We start from the raw sequence: 17,324 nt of genomic DNA, 5'->3' as shown, positions 1-17,324 counted from the left end.
TACAACTAACAACAAAAGAAACAGAAACTTAAATCTAAGCAGTCAACTTAATATAAAGTAATGTTACATAGGGTTGGTTTTTTTTTTCCCTTTAACCATAAATGTCTCTTTTGGTCTAATAGTTTCAGTAGTTTTCTTTACCTTTCCCTGTACTACTAAGGCAGTTTAAATCTGTTTGAAGGCTCTTTATTACAAAAGAAAACTGAAAAAAAGAAACATAAAAAACAAAATGTGGGAATACAGAAATGATGAACCACCATAACAATTAAGTACTCTAAGAAAGAATAATCTTTATGAGTTATATTGTGTGTTCACATAAAAATAGCCACCTTAAAGACACTCAATTAAGAGGAACTCTATTTCAAAAAGGGGATCACTTTTCATATGTAATTACTATGAACAAAATAAATTATAATGGTTAAAATGCTTCAACTAAGACTCCTAATACATCTTGAAGAGTTTACTAATGCTCAGTACTTTCCAAGGTAATAGTAAGAATTTATGGTAATTATGCTGGAGGAGATAATAAATTAAAGTGTCAAATGTCTAGCTAACAGTCAGCAGCAATAAAAACCATGGAGTTGGGCTGATCATTTCTACTGGAATAATGAGTTGGAAGACAGGACTTTTAAATCAATAAACTGCCAAGTAATTTAATACATCATTTAATACTCTGGGCAAAGGAACACAAGATTAAATATCCAAAAACCTAAATCTTAGACTCTAAGGAAAAGTCCATGGAGAAACTCAGACTTATCTGGTGTACAGTTACCCCTCATATTAAAGATTAAGGATCTCAGCATCCCATTGGTGCTACACACGGAAATTACTGAAGAAAGTAAAATATTACGTAAAAAGATTTATTTGTAAGAAATGAACTACTTTATACATGTAATAATGGGAGCACCGTGAAAAGCTAATATGTTTTTAAGTGCTAGCTATCTTATGCACATATAACCCAGGTTCAACAGAAAGATTACTGAATCCTTATAATTTAAATATTTTTATAATTTAAATATAAATAATTAAAAAATTAAAGTATACTATGGGAAGTATTTTAGTTTTAAAAGTTGAACTCATTAAATACTAACAAAAGACAACACAAGTACAGTATACAGATCTAGAACTTAATGCAAAGAAACAAAAACTGAAACAAAAAAATGTAACCAATACAAACTGAACTGGCCACACTATTGTTCAATAAATAGTTTGTTGGAAGAGAGACCATTGTTTAAACTGCTCTAAATAAGCTTTGGATCATGTTTACATACACATGTACACAGATGAACACACTTAGACAAAACATTTGTCAAGTAAAGATACAACTGTATAAAAATGGGAAAGCTGAATATGAACCATTAATAAGTAAGCAGAATACAAGATTCCTAATTTTACATTTCAAATAAATTATTGCAAAAAATCAAGATAAGTAATTTACCCTAACTTTTATCTGAAAATTCTATTGCTGAGAAAAAGGAAGTGCCAGACATCATATAAATTAGTTATACAAAGAAGACCAAAGCAAACACTTCCTTCCCTGGCCTCACCATTCACCCCATATTAAGGATTAGTTGTAGTCAAACAAAATTTAGAAACTTGGCTTCTCACCACTCCAATCTTCTACATACTTCGTAATTACAGAAAGTCCAATATGCAACTTGTAAGATTTGAAACAGGAATAGGTATGGCAGTAGAAAAGTTACTAAGCAAAAACTCTGTACCATTATTTGGAATCATAATCAATAGTTCAGAACAACTCCATTGCAATTACATGGGTAAGTTAACTTCTGGATATTAATGTACACAGATTGCTTGAATTAGAACTAAAGTATTCTTAAGGAAGTAATCCTTAAAATTCTGTAAAAGATTATAACCTGAAACGAAACTCTGAATGAAAAACACAACTAACATTTTTAAAAAGTAGAGAGTCATGCAAGGAGAATTACTTCCCAAAGCAAAGGTTAAGCTCTATGAGACAGTCTCTACTTAAAACAATTCAACGTGGTGATAAAGTAATTACATACTTCCAATGTCTGCTGGCCTCTCCCTAGTTTGATGAAAATTTTAATGTAAATGCTATCTTTAACAAATAGTAAAAAACTTAAAGATTTCTTCATAGTATTAAAGAAGCTAATATATCCCTTCATTTAAAAATGACTTTTTCTAGGGGCACCTGGGTAGCTCAGCTGCCTTCAGCTAAAGTCATGATCCTAGGGTCCTGGGATGGAGCCCTGCGTTGGGCTCCCTGCTCAGCGAGTGCCTGCTTCTTCCTCTCTGTCTGCCCCTCCCCTTCCGCTTGTGCTTCTGTTTCTCACTTTCTCTCTCTCAAATAAATAAATATCTTAAAAAAAAAAAAAAGACTTTTTCTAAATAAAACACTAAGGGGATGGAAAGGAAATTAAGACTTGGAGATGTATAAAATGTATGATTGTTGAGGAAAACATTTTCATTTTCCTAGGTCACTTCAAGTGTTACTGTGCTGAAGCAAGACAATGGACATAAGTTTATTCATGGTAGTTCACTTTCAGAATGATATAGAAGAAAGGAGGAAATTACTCGTTTATTCAAAATTCTTAAGGGGAAACCTATGTTAGTTGGCAAATACATCTAAATTTGAGTTAAAAAAAAAAAAACAGTTGCTATTTTCAAGGCTCAAACTCATAATCCTAAACTGAGATCAGGAGTTGCATACTTAACCAAATGAGCCACCAAGGTTCCCCTAATAATAGTTGCTATTAAAATTAAATCTTTAGCCAGGATGTTAGAGATACCAAAGAAAGATGAAATGTCTCCTACTATGTCAGAAGAAAGGCATTTCATAAAGAGTAACTCTGTATTAAGTTAAAAGGTAACTTTGTATTAGTCGTATTCTTCTTAACAAGACTATTCTCTGTTCATGTCCAACACAGTTGACTTTATATTAGGTGAACATACAGGAAAACCTTTTCTACTTATTAATCTTTCATTCCTAATTCCCATTACTTAAATCTCTCCCATACAAGTTATTTTGACTGTAAGCCTCTTCTTGCCAGACACCTTGTATGGAGGCACCTTGGATCTCAAAAAGTTCCAAGCAGAGTAAATATTCTCACCCATAGTAAATTCTTAATAAACATTTGAATAAACTATGAAAATAGTATTCAATGGATTAACATAAAATGAATACTCATGTTCTCTTTGTTCCTCTTTCCAATCTTTACAGTCATAATTCTATATGGAATATGATATCAAAGACCATGTCCATTTTTGCTTACTATAGTAGGTCCTTGGCATAGAACAGGCTTTCAATAAGCGTCTGGTTAATGAGTGAAATTTTCCTATAATATCAACAACGGGGCCTTGATTCAATTGTGGTCATCAAAATGCTCTTGTGCCTATTACCAAGGGTAACACAACAGACATACCAGGAAATGTAATAATCCAAATTAATCACTTGTTTATTAGCATGACCTAGATGAGTGAACATTAGGTATAAAAAAGGGACTAAAAGGAAATCTACTATTTCAATCATGAATAAAACAGAATTTTAGCAGATTTTCTCTGATTTAATTAGGATACTGGCATACTGCCATCACCTTAGTATAGTGATTGCAGGCTTAGCAATTTTTTGTTTTAAAAAGTGTTATTACTAAAAGTGACTAGAAAAAGTATGTTATTTCTCCCAATTTCTTAGGTAATTATCACTTGACTATACTTAATCAGTGGGGCCTAAATGCCTTTTTTTTTAATAGCTGTGTGAGTTGCTTTCATTTTCTAACACATTTCTGGCACATACTGGAGAATAAACCAAATTTTTGACTGAATGAAGGAATGATATAACCTTTAGAAGAACCTTCTTATTAAAAAAAAATAGCCCTCATATAGCACTCAAGATCTTCAGGATATATTAAGAGTGATAAGAGTAATGATAAAATACTTTCTCCCAAAGTAGAATTCTTTATTCACAGGACTAAACTAAAACAAATGAGTTAGAAATAGTATTTTAAGGTAAGTTTTTGTGGCAGATTAAAGGTCTTTCCTACTAAAAGGCAGGCTGTAATTCCCTTTCCCTTGAATCTGGGTTACCTTTATTGACATATGTCACTGAAAGAAGAAAGAGGAAGAGACATTCTGAGACTTCTGAGCCTAGGTCAAAAGAACCTTTGCAGCTGTGCTTGGCTTTTGGAACATGGTTTTTGTGACTCCTGAGTCGTCACACAGTAAGTCTAACTACCCTGAGTCTCCCATGCTATAAGGGCCATAGGTAGGTGCTCCCAGTTCCAGCTGAGAATACATTTCTGCCATTCCCACCAAGGTGCCAGATATGTGGGTGAAACAGTCTGGACCTTCTATGCCAGCCCATCTGTCAGTTAAATACCAGCAAAAACCATTTTTGATACCTTGTGCAGTAGAAAATTCAGTAAACCAAGCCCTTATTCTGTCTTCCTGGCTTACGAATCATATAATATGAAAAAATTAAATGGTGTTTAAAAATTGTTAGTCCTTTGTTTTGCAGTAATGTCTTCTAAAGCAAGAAGATAACTGGAACACTTAGAAGTGAATGTATGTACTACTTGAAATAATTTTTTACCTATCTTGAATCTGTTGACTAACTCATCAATTTCCATCTATGCCTGGAATTAAAAGCCTTCTCCACAGTTAATTCTGTCATCATATATGTGTAGTGACAAAAGCCTCAAGTGACTTCTTTTCTCCCCACCAACCACTTTTCTTAGTCATGGATGATTGCTTCCCTGGAGGATTGTTTTTACTGAGAGAACTAGTTTTTTCAACCTTGCTTATTCTGCTCTCCTTTAAGGGCTTTTAGGTTAGACTCTGTACTCTCACGACACTAACAGTTGCAGAGTGGTATGAAAAAGTAGAAAGCCAATTAAAAAACATACTGGCCACATACGAATAAAAACAATTACATTACAAGTAAATACAAAACAAATTAAAGATATAAGCAATTCAAAGAGCTACACTCAACAAGCTATTCCAGAACACTGAAAACCAGCTGGTCAACATGTCCCAAAGGGTCAATTTACCCTTTTACAATTCTGAAAGTGTGTTTGGTATGAAGAGTATAACTACATCTTGAGTATTTAGTATTTGTAGCCAAAGAGAAAATCCTGTTTACCTGCAAATCAATATTGTTTTCAATACAACGTTCATTCTTCTCTGCCAAAATCTTCCCATAGTTTTCTGATTTGATAAGATTTTCAACTCTGGTTGTATCTTTCACTTCTGCCTCCAAATCCTTCATTGTTTCAGTTTCATTTTTTACAGTAACAGTATCAGACATCCTCATCAGCAAAGGTTATTTTAGAATTCTACAGGGAACTTGAAGCCTTAGCAAGAAAGGGAAAAAAAATTAAATTCAGTTTGAAACATGTCTTAAATTCACCTACTGTACAATATTGACTAAGCGCCCTCTATGGTCCAGGAACAACATTGAATTTACATAGGTAGAAGCAAGTTTCCTGCTTTCAAAGAGTATAGAGCTTAGTGGCAGAAATACACAAATCTAAAAAAAGCCTAATACAACAAGCTAAGAGCTATAATAAGGATACGAGGTAATTCTGGTGCACATATCGCCCTTTTTCTTTTTTTAAGATTTTTATTTATTTATTTGACAGAGAGAGAGAGAGCACAAGCAGGGGAAGCAGCAGGCAGAGGGAGAGGGAGAAGCAGAATACCCCACTGAGCAGGGAGCCCAATGCCAGGTTTGATCTTCATTATTATGAAAAAGGCATTATAATTTAGACACGTAGGCACCTGCACATTACCACTTTTAAAGGGTCTTAAGAAACATTAAAGGAGTGAGCCATAACAAAGTGAAACGTAATGTTGTAGAGTTATAAAAAATACATACTTAGATAACATGAGAAATCTTTTTTTCTAAAAGGATGTCAGGAGTATCATCCTGTAAGAAAAATGTGTTCCTATTATAGCTTTCATTTAGGTTCCTAAAGTTCTAAATTTCTTGAATTTTCCTTCAATTCCAAAAGGAAACAATTAAAAAATAAATAAATAAATAAACAGCAACATGGTATACAAACATAGCTGGGTTGTGCATTAACAGTCCGCTTTAGGAATCAAGCACTGAAAACTCTCCTCACTAATGTGAATCAGTGCCTAACAACACAGTATTACCAGACACTCAGGAAATCAAATCCATAAGATGCCATATATTTCCATATATTCCTATATATTCCATCCATATATTTCCTATCTTTAGTGAGGTTAAGAAAACACTGGGGACCTTATACTGGATATATCAGATAAGAATGTATGAGGGACAGGTGTCAATTTATATCCTGTAAGAAATGTGATGTTTAAAAGGAGAATTTGACGTCAACAACTTTAATTTTTTCTAGTAAGTTTAAGGTGCATGACCTAATGATTTGATAGATGCATATACTGTGAAATGATTGCCACAATGTATCACTTAACATAATTACAATTAAATATCTAAATAAATGAAAAAATATCTAAACATCTAAATAATATCTAAAAAATATCTAAAAATCTAAATTTCAGAAATCCATAAAATGGATTTTTGACAACCTGAAAAGGGTAAAAAACAAAAAAAAAAGAGGGAGAAGTAGATCCTAGAGTCACAGACGGACTAAATGGAATTTAAATCTTCATTAATTATATTCTATACCAGAGTTAATTGGCTTATTCTCAACACAATATGGTTACTAAGAGGTAGGGCATTTCTTAAAATACTCTGGCTCTTTGCTTTTTCTATTAAGATTTTGAAAGAAAAAGGTATATGTTTTTCTCTCAAGTGTTAAAACAGATTACCTGAAGTATCCTATGGAACTGGGATTGCGGTGTCCCACAAAAATAAAATAAAGTAATCCAAGGTTCTTTTTCACAGTTGTCAGCCAGGATGTCAAGTGTATTGAACCATCTGGAATCTGGCAGGAGGAGTCCCATGTCCTTGTCACCACTGTAGATTCCTGGGCTGAAATGGACCGTTGTGGATCAAATATATCATACCTTTCAGTGTCCTAAAGTTAAAACAAAAGGAAACCTTTTAACAAAATAGCCAAGAGAAGTAGAACACTATATAGTAATTTAGAAATTAAAAATGCTACTATTGGTGAATTTATTATTTTCTTGTCCTAACAAGAAAATAGTTATGACATGTATTGGTTTTGTGAGCCTGAAATCACTCAGGGCACCTAGAGAATTTAGCAGTAAAAGCAGAGACGAGAAGAAAGCAAGGGAACTAATATATAATATATAATAAGAATTTAGCATGTGGTCAGTGTTGTAAGGGAGGTAACTGTTTATTTTATAGATAAAGGAAAAAAGGTTTGCCTAAGATTGTGACCAAGAATGCTTAACTCCAAGAAGAGTTTTCTTCCAGAGCTACAATTCTATGGACTTACGGGAAGACTGTAATTTTCAGTAATGATCACACTCTAGATTTTTAAGAGTACAAAGAAGAAAAGGTTGTAATAAATCATTTAACATTTTCAAAGAAACCCACATTGGTCTGTTAAAAAGCAAATGTCTATAAAGGGTAGAATCACTATTTTTAAAAGACATCTGAAGTGCTAAAATTCTTTCAGTGTCATTTTTTTTTTAAAGATTATTATTTATTTATTTGACAGACAGATCACAAGTAGGCAGAGAGGCAGGCAGAGAGAGAGAGAGAGGAGGAAGCAGGCTCCCCCCTGAGCAGAGAGCCTGATGTGGGGCTCGATCCTAGGATCCCGGGATCACAACTGAGCCGAAGGCAGAGGCTTTAACCCACTGAGCCACCCAGGTGCCCCCAGTGTCATCTGCTTTTAAAGTCACTTTCATTTTATGTTTCTCTAGTGCAAAGAAATTTATTATAGCAAATAAACAGCTCTAAAAATCCTACATAGCTTTCCCATTTTCCTTTGACAGCGCTCTTGTCAATAAACAGAACAGTACAGTTTAAAGGTGAAACAATTGAAAATAGTACGGTGTAAGCACAAAGAGATAATAATATTGCCAACCATGCATCACAGAGCCATTCACATCTTATACTAGCTCTTCAAAAACTATTTTAAAATATAATTAATTTAGAACCCTGATATAAATTCAGATCAGTTTTCATGTCTCAATTTCACTAAGAGATAACAGAAAGGAGGAATCAAGGAATGCCCAAGTTGTTTTCTGACATTGCCTTCTCTGTTTCACCGAGGTTGCTAGGCCACTAAATCAAATAACTTCTTTTATTAAAATTTTTACAAAAAAAAAAAAAAAAAAAAAAACCCAAAACCAAAAAATAATTCAATATAATTTTTCTAATTTTTAACTTTTTCTCTCGTAAAATGGTAGGCACAAGATGGCAGCACCCACTAAGCACCCAAATTATTGTGGTTTTGTTTTAGTAAAGTGACCTGTGATTCAATCATAAATCCTTTAAGTTTGAAATTGTGAAGCAAGGCTATAATCTATATAAGAAAATAAAAGGGGGTGCCTATATGGCTCAGTCAGTTAAGTGTCTGACCCGTAGTTTTGGCTGGGGCCATGATCTCCAGCTTGTGAGATGGAGCCCTGTGTCAGGCTCCATGCTGAGTGGAGCCTGCTTGAGATTCTCTCTCTCCCTCTCCCTCTGCCCCTTCCCCTGCACACACTCTCTCTCTAAAGTAAATCTTTAAATAAATAATAATAAAAAAAGAACTAAAAAAGGCAACAGCTGCAAGGGGTAATGAAGATGAGGCACAATGTAAAGAGGCAAACACTCAGTTCTGAGGAACCCCCACTGAACCTTTGGAACCACCTAGTTGAATCTTACAATTTACCATGCAAGCTATCAGCACTAAGAAGTCCAATGACCTGCCCAAAGTCACACAACCAATGTGATAACCAATACTTGTCAATATTCCACACCACTTGACAAACTAAAGAAATAAATGTTTCTGAACCAAAATGACCAGTTATTATTTCCTGGGAAAGAGATAAGGATCAAGTGCATTGCCATTTTATCAAAGTTTAAAACACAGCTCTACCAGTTATGACTTAGGAAATCACTTAATCTTTCTGAGCCATAATGAAGGAGGAAAAGGAACATTTCACTCATAAACTTATTGGGAAGACAGTTTTTAAAAAAGATTTATTTATTCATTTGAGAAGGAGAGAGAGTGAGTGGGGGTAGAGGCAAAGGGAGAGAATCTTCAAGCAGACTCTGTGCTGAGCAAGGTGCCCCACGCAGGGCTTGATCCTTTGAGTCATGAGATCACAACCTGAGCTGAAACCAAGAGTCTAATGCTTAACCAACTGAGGCACTGAGATGGTCCAAGACTGGATGCCTGCTCACTTTATTTATTTATTTATAAAGATCCCCCCCCTTTTTTGGACAGAGACACAGTAATAGAGGGAACATAGTAGCAAGAGTGGCAGAAGGAGAAGCTCCCTACCAAGCAGGGAGCCTGATGCAGGGTTTGATCCCAGGATCCTGGGATCACGACCTGAGCTGGAGGCAGACGCTTAATGACTGGGCCATCCAGGCGCCCCTGAATATTTTAAATAAAAATGTTTTCCTCTCCACATCTTCAAATAAAGAAGATTATTTAGCTTTTGGGTACTCACTAAAACAAAAACTTTTTTATCTTGGCATAATGCCTATACACCTGGAGTTACTTAAGGCTGTATGGGCATGTGGGGGTCAAGTATGGGAAGCTACAAAATAGGGATGGCATATGGTGTTGCTGCCGTAACAATTAGGAGTCAATTACATGCACCACCCTTATGTCACAAATTGTTATACAGTAAGTGAAAATGATTTTAAAACGTATATAAATTTGGAAGTTACTACAAGCAGAAAGGCAACTTAGAGAAAGTCAGCAAAATGTTGATATTTATTAAGTGCATACATGTGAGTTGGTGATATTTAAAAATTGTCTCAGGGCACCTGGGTGGCTCAGTCAGATAAGCGTCTGCTTTTGGCTCAGGTCATCATCTCAGGGTTCTGGGATTAAGCCCCATGTCAGGCTCCCTGCTTAGTGCGGAGTTTGCTTCTCCCTCTCCCTCTGCCCCTCTCTCTAATAAACAAATGAAATCTTTAAAAAAAACTGTCTCAATCTATTTCAACCTAAAAGAGATGGATATATGTGCTCAAAATTCACATTCAACTTTGAATAAACATTCTTGCAACTGCTAACATGTTACTAGGAACAAGTCAGAGATCTGATTATATATAATTTCTGTGCCACCAGGTAGACAACAAAAGATAAATGCCTGTATATATAATAAAATCTTCAGAACCACATGCACAAAAAGGCTGGCACCCACCTGGTACTACAAGCAAAAGGGAATCAAAGGTAAAATTAACGATCATTACCTAAAAGAAGAAACTCTAAAAGTACAAGGAAATATAAGAAGTATATATATTTTTAGATTTTTAAATTTATTTATTTGTCAGAGAGAGATCACAAGTAGGCAGAGAGGCAGGCAGAGAGAGAGGGGGAAGCAGGCTCCCCGCTGAGCAGAGAGTCTGATTCGGGCTTCGATTCCAGGACCCTGGGACCATGACCTGAGCCAAAGGCAGAGGCTTTAACCCACTGAGCCACTCAGGTGCCCCTATAAAAAATATCTTTATAATTACTTGGAGGGAGAGTCCTTACCAAGCATGACATAAAAATCTAGAAGCTACCAAAGAAATATAAATAAAGCTTACAATAAATTTTTAATATTTCTGTGTGAAAAAACAAGAGATTAAAAGGCAAATGATAAAATAAAATCTATTTCCAACTGAAAGGGTCAAAGTATTTAAAGTAAAAAAGCTTTTATAAGTCAAGAGGAAAAAAGAGAGAAATGGGGAATAGGCAATCTACAAAAGAAACACAAATAATTACCACCAAAAATTACTAACTGGTGTATAGCTTACCACATGCCAGGTATTCTACTACCTTTCATTATTAATAAATTTAGAACTTATAACAATTCTAAGTAGGTCCTGTTATCACCCCTGTTTTACAGATTAGGAAATTAAGGCACAGAGAAATTAAGTGATTTTGTCCAAGGTCACATAGCTACTCAGTGTGGGGACAAGGACATGAAACAGGGCAGACAGGTGTCCCACTCCAGGCTCTCACCCACAATGCTCTATCATTCCTACATACAAAGAGGAGGGGCAATATGTATTTAGAGAACACCTTTATTTCAAGACTTCTTTCTTCGTTTTAAAATGATTTATTTATTTGACAGAGAGAGAGAGAGAGAGAAGAGAGAGTGTGCTCACACAAGCAGAGGGAGTGGCAGGCAGAGAGGGTGAGAGAAAGAAGCCGGTTCCCTGCTGAGCAGAGAGCCCAGTGTGGGGCTGGATCCCAGGACCCTGTGATCATGACCTGAGCCGAAGGCAGACGCTTAATCAACTGAGCCACCCTGGTGCCCCTAAAGAGTTTTTTTTAACACGTACTAACTCCCTTAGCATCATATTCATTACAAAAAGCAAACTTCACCTTTTCACAGGGATAGGAGCTATGTATTGTTCTCTGCTGCACAGCAAGACAGCACTGTTAACTTATTAGTTGTCAATAAAGCTAATCACTACTGAAATATCAGAACTGCTGCATACCATCGAGTTTCTCTTAACCTCCCTATCTCTTGTAATCATCAGTATCAAACAAAGTAAACCTGGTTGGTACTAAGGATTCAGTTAGTGGCTAAGGAACATTGTGAAACCTCATACTTTACAAATGATGACTATGAATACTTAAGTAACTTCCTCAAAGAAACAAAGCAAGACAGAATTGGGATCAATATTTGAAAAGACAGACTAGTATATGCAATTCATGAATGTGTAGTTTCTTTAGTGAAAATTTCAGACAGTATTTTCAGCAACAAAAACACAATACTGCTAATTCAAAGGATCACTTTATTATGCCTGGGGTCTAATGTTAGGCATTTACAAAAATAAATAGTCTACTTCCACAAGAAGAAAATCAGTTTATTCTAGGTTAACAAAACATCAAAAACTCAATTTTGTTATGGGGAAAAACTCTGGCTCCTACAGGTAAAAACTAAGTACTTTGCACATGGATATTGAGAAAAAAAGAATTATATTACTGAAGTTATTTGAAACAGAATTTGGCAAAGCACACTGCATTTTTTTCCCCTTATGACTACCTGGTTATTCAATGTCATTTCATTAGATGAACACAGTGCTTACTTCTTCCCTCAGAGCAAAACATGTAATCAGGCACCGGCATTTATAACATAAACCAAGTTGCAGAAGACCAACATACACCAGATTCTTCTCTTAAGGGTTAGCCATCAACACAACCTATTGGTCATGGGCCTTTGGTAAGAAAGACAAGGAAAATGGTTTATCCTGTATTTATAAAGAATGAAAATTCATTGGGACGCCTGGGTGGCTCAGTTGGTTAAGCAGCTGCCTTCCGCTCAGGTCATGATCCCAGCGTCCTGGGATCGAGTCCCACATCGGGCTCCTTGCTCCGCAGGGAGCCTGCTTCTCCCTCTGCCTCTGCCTTCCACTCTGTCTGCCTGTGCTCGCTCTCGCTCGCTCTCTCTCTAACAAATAAATAAATAAAATCTTTAAAAAAAAAATGAAAATTCACATTCTTAGCGTCAGTTACTTGAAGAAGAACATAGGCATTAGTATTTCAAAAGGCTAAATGTCTATGTGATTTATAAATAGTTACTATCAACCAGAAATCTAACAAGGAACCACAGAAAGCAAGAAGCTGCAGTATTAGCTATGTTTTACAAGAGTAAAAGAGAAAGAATTACCTTGACCTAATGGGAATTGGTCAAACTCGAAAGAGATGGTTAGCAATGACATTTATCAACAAATACATAAAATAATTTTAATATGATATATAGAGAGGGTAAAAAACTTGGTAAGTTGAAGAATAGGCACAAATAACTTATTAGTTGAGTTCCACAAGAATATGAAACAAATTACATTTAGAGAAGAAGTGATACACAGAGGTAAGATCTTACAAGAACATGTTGCTTTCTCAATGGAGAAATGGGGAAGATAGGAAAAAGAAGCCCATTTAAAGGAAAGAGAGTACATATGCTGGGGTTGAAGAAAACAAACAAACAAATCTGATGATACCCAGAAGTGGTGATGGCATAGGGAATGGGAACTCTCAGCCGCTATGAGTTCACTTTAGTAAATAATCTGTGATCTCGAAAGAGGTTTAAATTCCTCTTATGCTACAGCCCAGCACTTGTACTTCTCCACCTACGCACTAAATAGACACATATACGTGCATGAGGAAACACGTACAAAAATATCCGCTGAATTGTTTTATTTAAAAGCAAAGTATGGGAAAGACCAAATGTTTACCAACACCGGCACTGATTTTGTTTTTTTAAAAAGTATGAGAACAGTAGTAAACTCCTACTGCACAGTATGATAAACGATTAAAATGAATGACCTAAAGCTGTATCAATACAAGTCTCCAAAAGAATGTTAGAATGTTTAATGAAAAAGCAGAATTATGACTACAATACAAAGCAACTTAAATATTTAAAAACCACACAAGCATTGACAGTAAAGGTACAAATCTATTTCACACAATTCTCTCTGGGAAGGGAAAGGAAAAGGTTTCAGGTGAGAAAGAAAAGGGACTTTAATCAAGGTCTTTATTATTATTCTATTTCTTTAAAAAAAAAAAAGACCTGTAGCAAATATAACAAAAGGTCAGCATTGCTAATTTTGAGTAGTAAGTACTAAATGTTTGCTAGAATGCTCCTTTTTTTTGGTCCTGACATTTTTCATTAAAACATGTTCTAAAAACAAACAACAGGAAAATAGCACCAAAGGGTGGATATATTTGAAGTTAAGATTAGAAGTTTACTCTTGATCTCATGAGGGACAGAGAGCCTGAATAACGGGAATTTTAAGAGAAGCCATGGAGAATTATTTGTTACAATTGTAGATGGACTCTGTTCTAACAGGTAAACTGTTTTAAAAACTGTGGTGTAAAGTGACTAGAGCATAGCAAAGGACTGAGCTGAAAGGGAAAGAAGAGATTTCATTCATTCATTCTAATCTTTTGGTTACTATGTGCTAATAGCACTGCTCTAACTACTAAGGATATAGCAGTGAACCAGGCAGACAGGACCCCTTTACTTACAAACGCATGCATTCTACAGCAGGGAAAAACCAACAAGACAATTACAGACAGTGATATGTACTTCGAAATCAGTAATATTAACAGGAAACTCTGATATACCTATTATTATTCACAAAGCACTATTCTCAAAGCTTTCCCTGTATTAATTAATTTAATCCTCATAATAACCCTATCAGGTTGGTACTCTTATTATCCCAATTCTACAAATGAGGAAAGTGAGGCAGAGAAAGACTAATCAGCTTGCCCAAGGTTGTTAAGACTACTGAGTGGCAGAGTTAGAATTTGAATTCAGATACTCTGGTTCTAGGGCCCGTACTATTAGCCATTCCCTATATATACTGCTTCTAGAAATGAAGAGATATGACAGAAAGTAACTACTTGGGGGAAGCCAACTAGTTATAGGAGCGGTCAGGGAAAAGGTTAGGGTTGTGATAACTGAAATAGTTATGACACAACACAATGAAGGTGTAGGTGGTGCTTGCTACCTACAACATAGGAAATATCTGAGGGGAGAAAAAAAAAGATTTAGTGCAGAACAATGATTTCAGTAATGAACAAAGTAAGTTTAAGGTAACTTCGGGACATTCAGGTAGAGAGATCTAACAAGATGTCGAATGACCTGGAGCTAAGGAGAAAAGGCAGGGCTGATGTTATTTATTTGGGTAGAATAATTGTATAGATGGAAGCCCTGAATTATCAACATAGATGAAACTGAGAAGGAGTCACCAAGACAGACAAGAAGTAGGCTTAGCATAGAATCCCCAGGGCACAAAAAACCCTTAAAGAGATGAGTAGGGAGGTGTAGGAACAAAACGTCTACCAGATTTGTCAACAAAGTTGGTACAAGATGCAAAGCTAATGCAAGACTGTCAGTATGGAAAGTGTGTAGGCCAAAGAGAAGCCAGAAAAGAAAGGAGAGAGATAGAGGTGAGAGGTTTAAGAGGAAAAAAGAGTAAGAATGAGAAGGAAAATCTGAAGTGGAAAGAAATTTAAAAAAAAAGTGGGGTCCGAAACACAAATAGAAGACATAGACCTTAAAAGTATTCATTGTCGGGGTGCCTGGGTGGCTCAGAGGGTTAAAGCGTCTGCCTTCGGCTCAGGTCATGGTCCCAGGGTCCTGGGATCCAGCCCTGCATTGGGCTCTCTGCTCGGCAGGGAGCCTGCTTCCTCCACTCTTTCTGCCTGCTTCTCTGCCTACTTGTGATCTCCATCTGTCAAATGAATAAATAAATAAATAAAAGTATTCATTGTCTTGAGAACCTGAACGGAATATGGCAGGAAACTGAGGGAATTCATATCGAATAAATACCTTTTCTATTTTACCTAAAACACTACTTGATGGAAGTCAGGAAGTTGAGATGGCTGTAGGGTTTGGGGAGAACCGGGGGTACAGATAAATCTTGGAATGAGTCTCTAAGGAGACGGATCATTACAGCTGACACTTATATCCAGGACCATTTAGGCACAGTTCTTCAGAAGTCTGTAGGCTATAAGAATTAGGGTTTCTATAATTCTGTAACTGAGGTCAGTGTAATGGGAGTGATTTAAATGAGATAGTTCAGGTGCAGTTCGGCTATAGAATAGGTCAAATGCCTTTCACAACCATTCCATATCTGACTTTTTATCACTGCATGGTACAGTGCTTGAGAAACCTAATAATGCCAGGGGTGCTTGGGAGGCTTAGTTGGAGAAGTGTCTGACTCTTAATTTTGGCTCAGGACATGATCTAAGGGTTGTGTGGCTTAGAGGGGGGACCCTGCTTTTCTCTGTCTTCCTCTGCCCCTCCCCAAGCCCATGCGTTCTCCCTCTCTCTCTAAAAAATAAATAAAATCTTAAAAAGAAATCAAATCAAAACAAAACCAAGTCAAAAGGTAAAAAGTTAGAAATTAGGAGAGCCAGAGTACTAAAAGAATTCTACATGTATCTTTAGATAGCAGTGGTCCTAGTTTGAGCCAAAGCAGAAGCTAAAGGGAATGTTTTCATTTGTGAACCAAAGGAGCAGAGAAGTAGGGGACAAAAAGCTTATTTTTTAAAAAGATTTCATTTATTAGATACAGAAAGAGAGAGATCACAAGTAGGCAGAGAGAGAGGGGGAAGCAGGCTTCCTGCTGAGCAGGGGGGCCCAATGTGGGGCTCAATCCTAGGACCCTGAGATCATGACTTGAGCCAAAGGCAGAGGCTTAACCCACTGAGCCACCCAGGCGCCCCCCAAAACCTTTATGATACTCAGGTGATGGAGCCCAGAACAGAAGACTCTAGGGGCTATGGTACCCTGAAAACTAATGCTGGATGCTCTAGGAGATGCAACCTTGGGCAGGGACATGAGCAAATTTATGACAAGTACTATCAAAACTGGCAGTGTGGCAGAAAAAGACAAAATCAGAATAGTATACAAGAGCTGTTCAGGAGCTCCCAGGAGGTAACTTGGGGCATCCCAGGGTAACCTGGCAAGATTCTAAAGGCACTGAGATATTGGGAGATGAAGGCAAGAGACAATGCAATAAAATGAGGGCCATCAATGGCACTCCATTCTTGAAGTGTTTATTAACTACCTCTTAATACAGTGCTAGTGAGGATAAAATATCTTTTGCCTTAATTCTAAACCCATCACAGTCCTGGATTAAACTGGGAGCTCCCTACTTTTGTGTTAAATGTAGGATTGAAATAGATCAAGTTCTAATAAGCTCTTTTGACACATAACAAAAACTCTTTTAAAGACTACAAAGAGAAAGAAAGACTGGTCTTACCATCTGATCATGCTTTGGGAAATTAACCACGAATATTTAAAGGTATAGATTCCTGGAAACTGAGCACAGATAATGAGGATGAGAGAAGAACTTAAGATAATGGGCATGTAAGGAGAGAGAACATAGATTTTTATTGAGAGAGAACATAGATTTTTATTGAGTTTAAATGATTATAGTTCATTCTTTAAATAGTATATTATCTACTCAGAGATTCTTCTAAGCAATGGAACTGGTTAGAGGGAACTGGTTGGAGGGAGAAATATCAATGTATTCAGACTTGACCTCAAGTTTTTTCTTCTAAATAATGAGAACCACAAAAGTAAATTACTTACCTAGTACAGAACATCAAGCAATATTGCTAGAGAGTAAAATATTGTATAATGGAGAATTTGGCTGGCCTTTGTCCTTGGTTCCTGGGAGGTAGCTTCTAAATCCTTGCTATGGGAGTATCTGTTACTGATGGTGTGTCTTGATAGTTCACCCTAATGAGCTGCTC

The 17,324-nt window shown here is 36.2% G+C and overlaps 1 protein-coding gene across 12 annotated transcripts in view; it reads right to left on the bottom strand.

Annotated features, from left to right (window-relative positions):
* The window catches only part of R3HDM1 (R3H domain containing 1), a 198,074-nt gene that overhangs the window by 124,812 nt on the left and 55,938 nt on the right, over window positions 1–17,324 (bottom strand). For 11 of the 12 annotated variants that reach the window (XM_004774254.3, XM_004774256.3, XM_004774257.3 and 8 more), the window contains exons 2-3: window positions 6,793–7,001; window positions 5,120–5,330 (exon numbers count right to left, since the gene is read on the bottom strand). In XM_004774254.3, coding sequence (XP_004774311.2) covers window positions 5,120–5,290 — 171 coding nt within the window. In that variant the 5' untranslated portion in view covers window positions 5,291–5,330; window positions 6,793–7,001. Of the gene's footprint in view, window positions 1–5,119; window positions 5,331–6,792; window positions 7,002–17,324 lie in introns of those variants that run through there. The other variant, XM_004774260.3, reaches the window with a different exon arrangement.

The sequence above is a fragment of the Mustela putorius genome, unplaced genomic scaffold, assembly GCF_011764305.1.
Source record: "Mustela putorius furo isolate JIRA1106 unplaced genomic scaffold, ASM1176430v1.1 tig00003867_pilon_pilon_pilon, whole genome shotgun sequence".
Taxonomy (NCBI): Eukaryota; Metazoa; Chordata; class Mammalia; order Carnivora; family Mustelidae; genus Mustela; species Mustela putorius.
The sequence above is the reverse complement of the archived record's forward strand: the minus strand, read 5'-3'. Positions and strand labels throughout refer to the sequence as shown.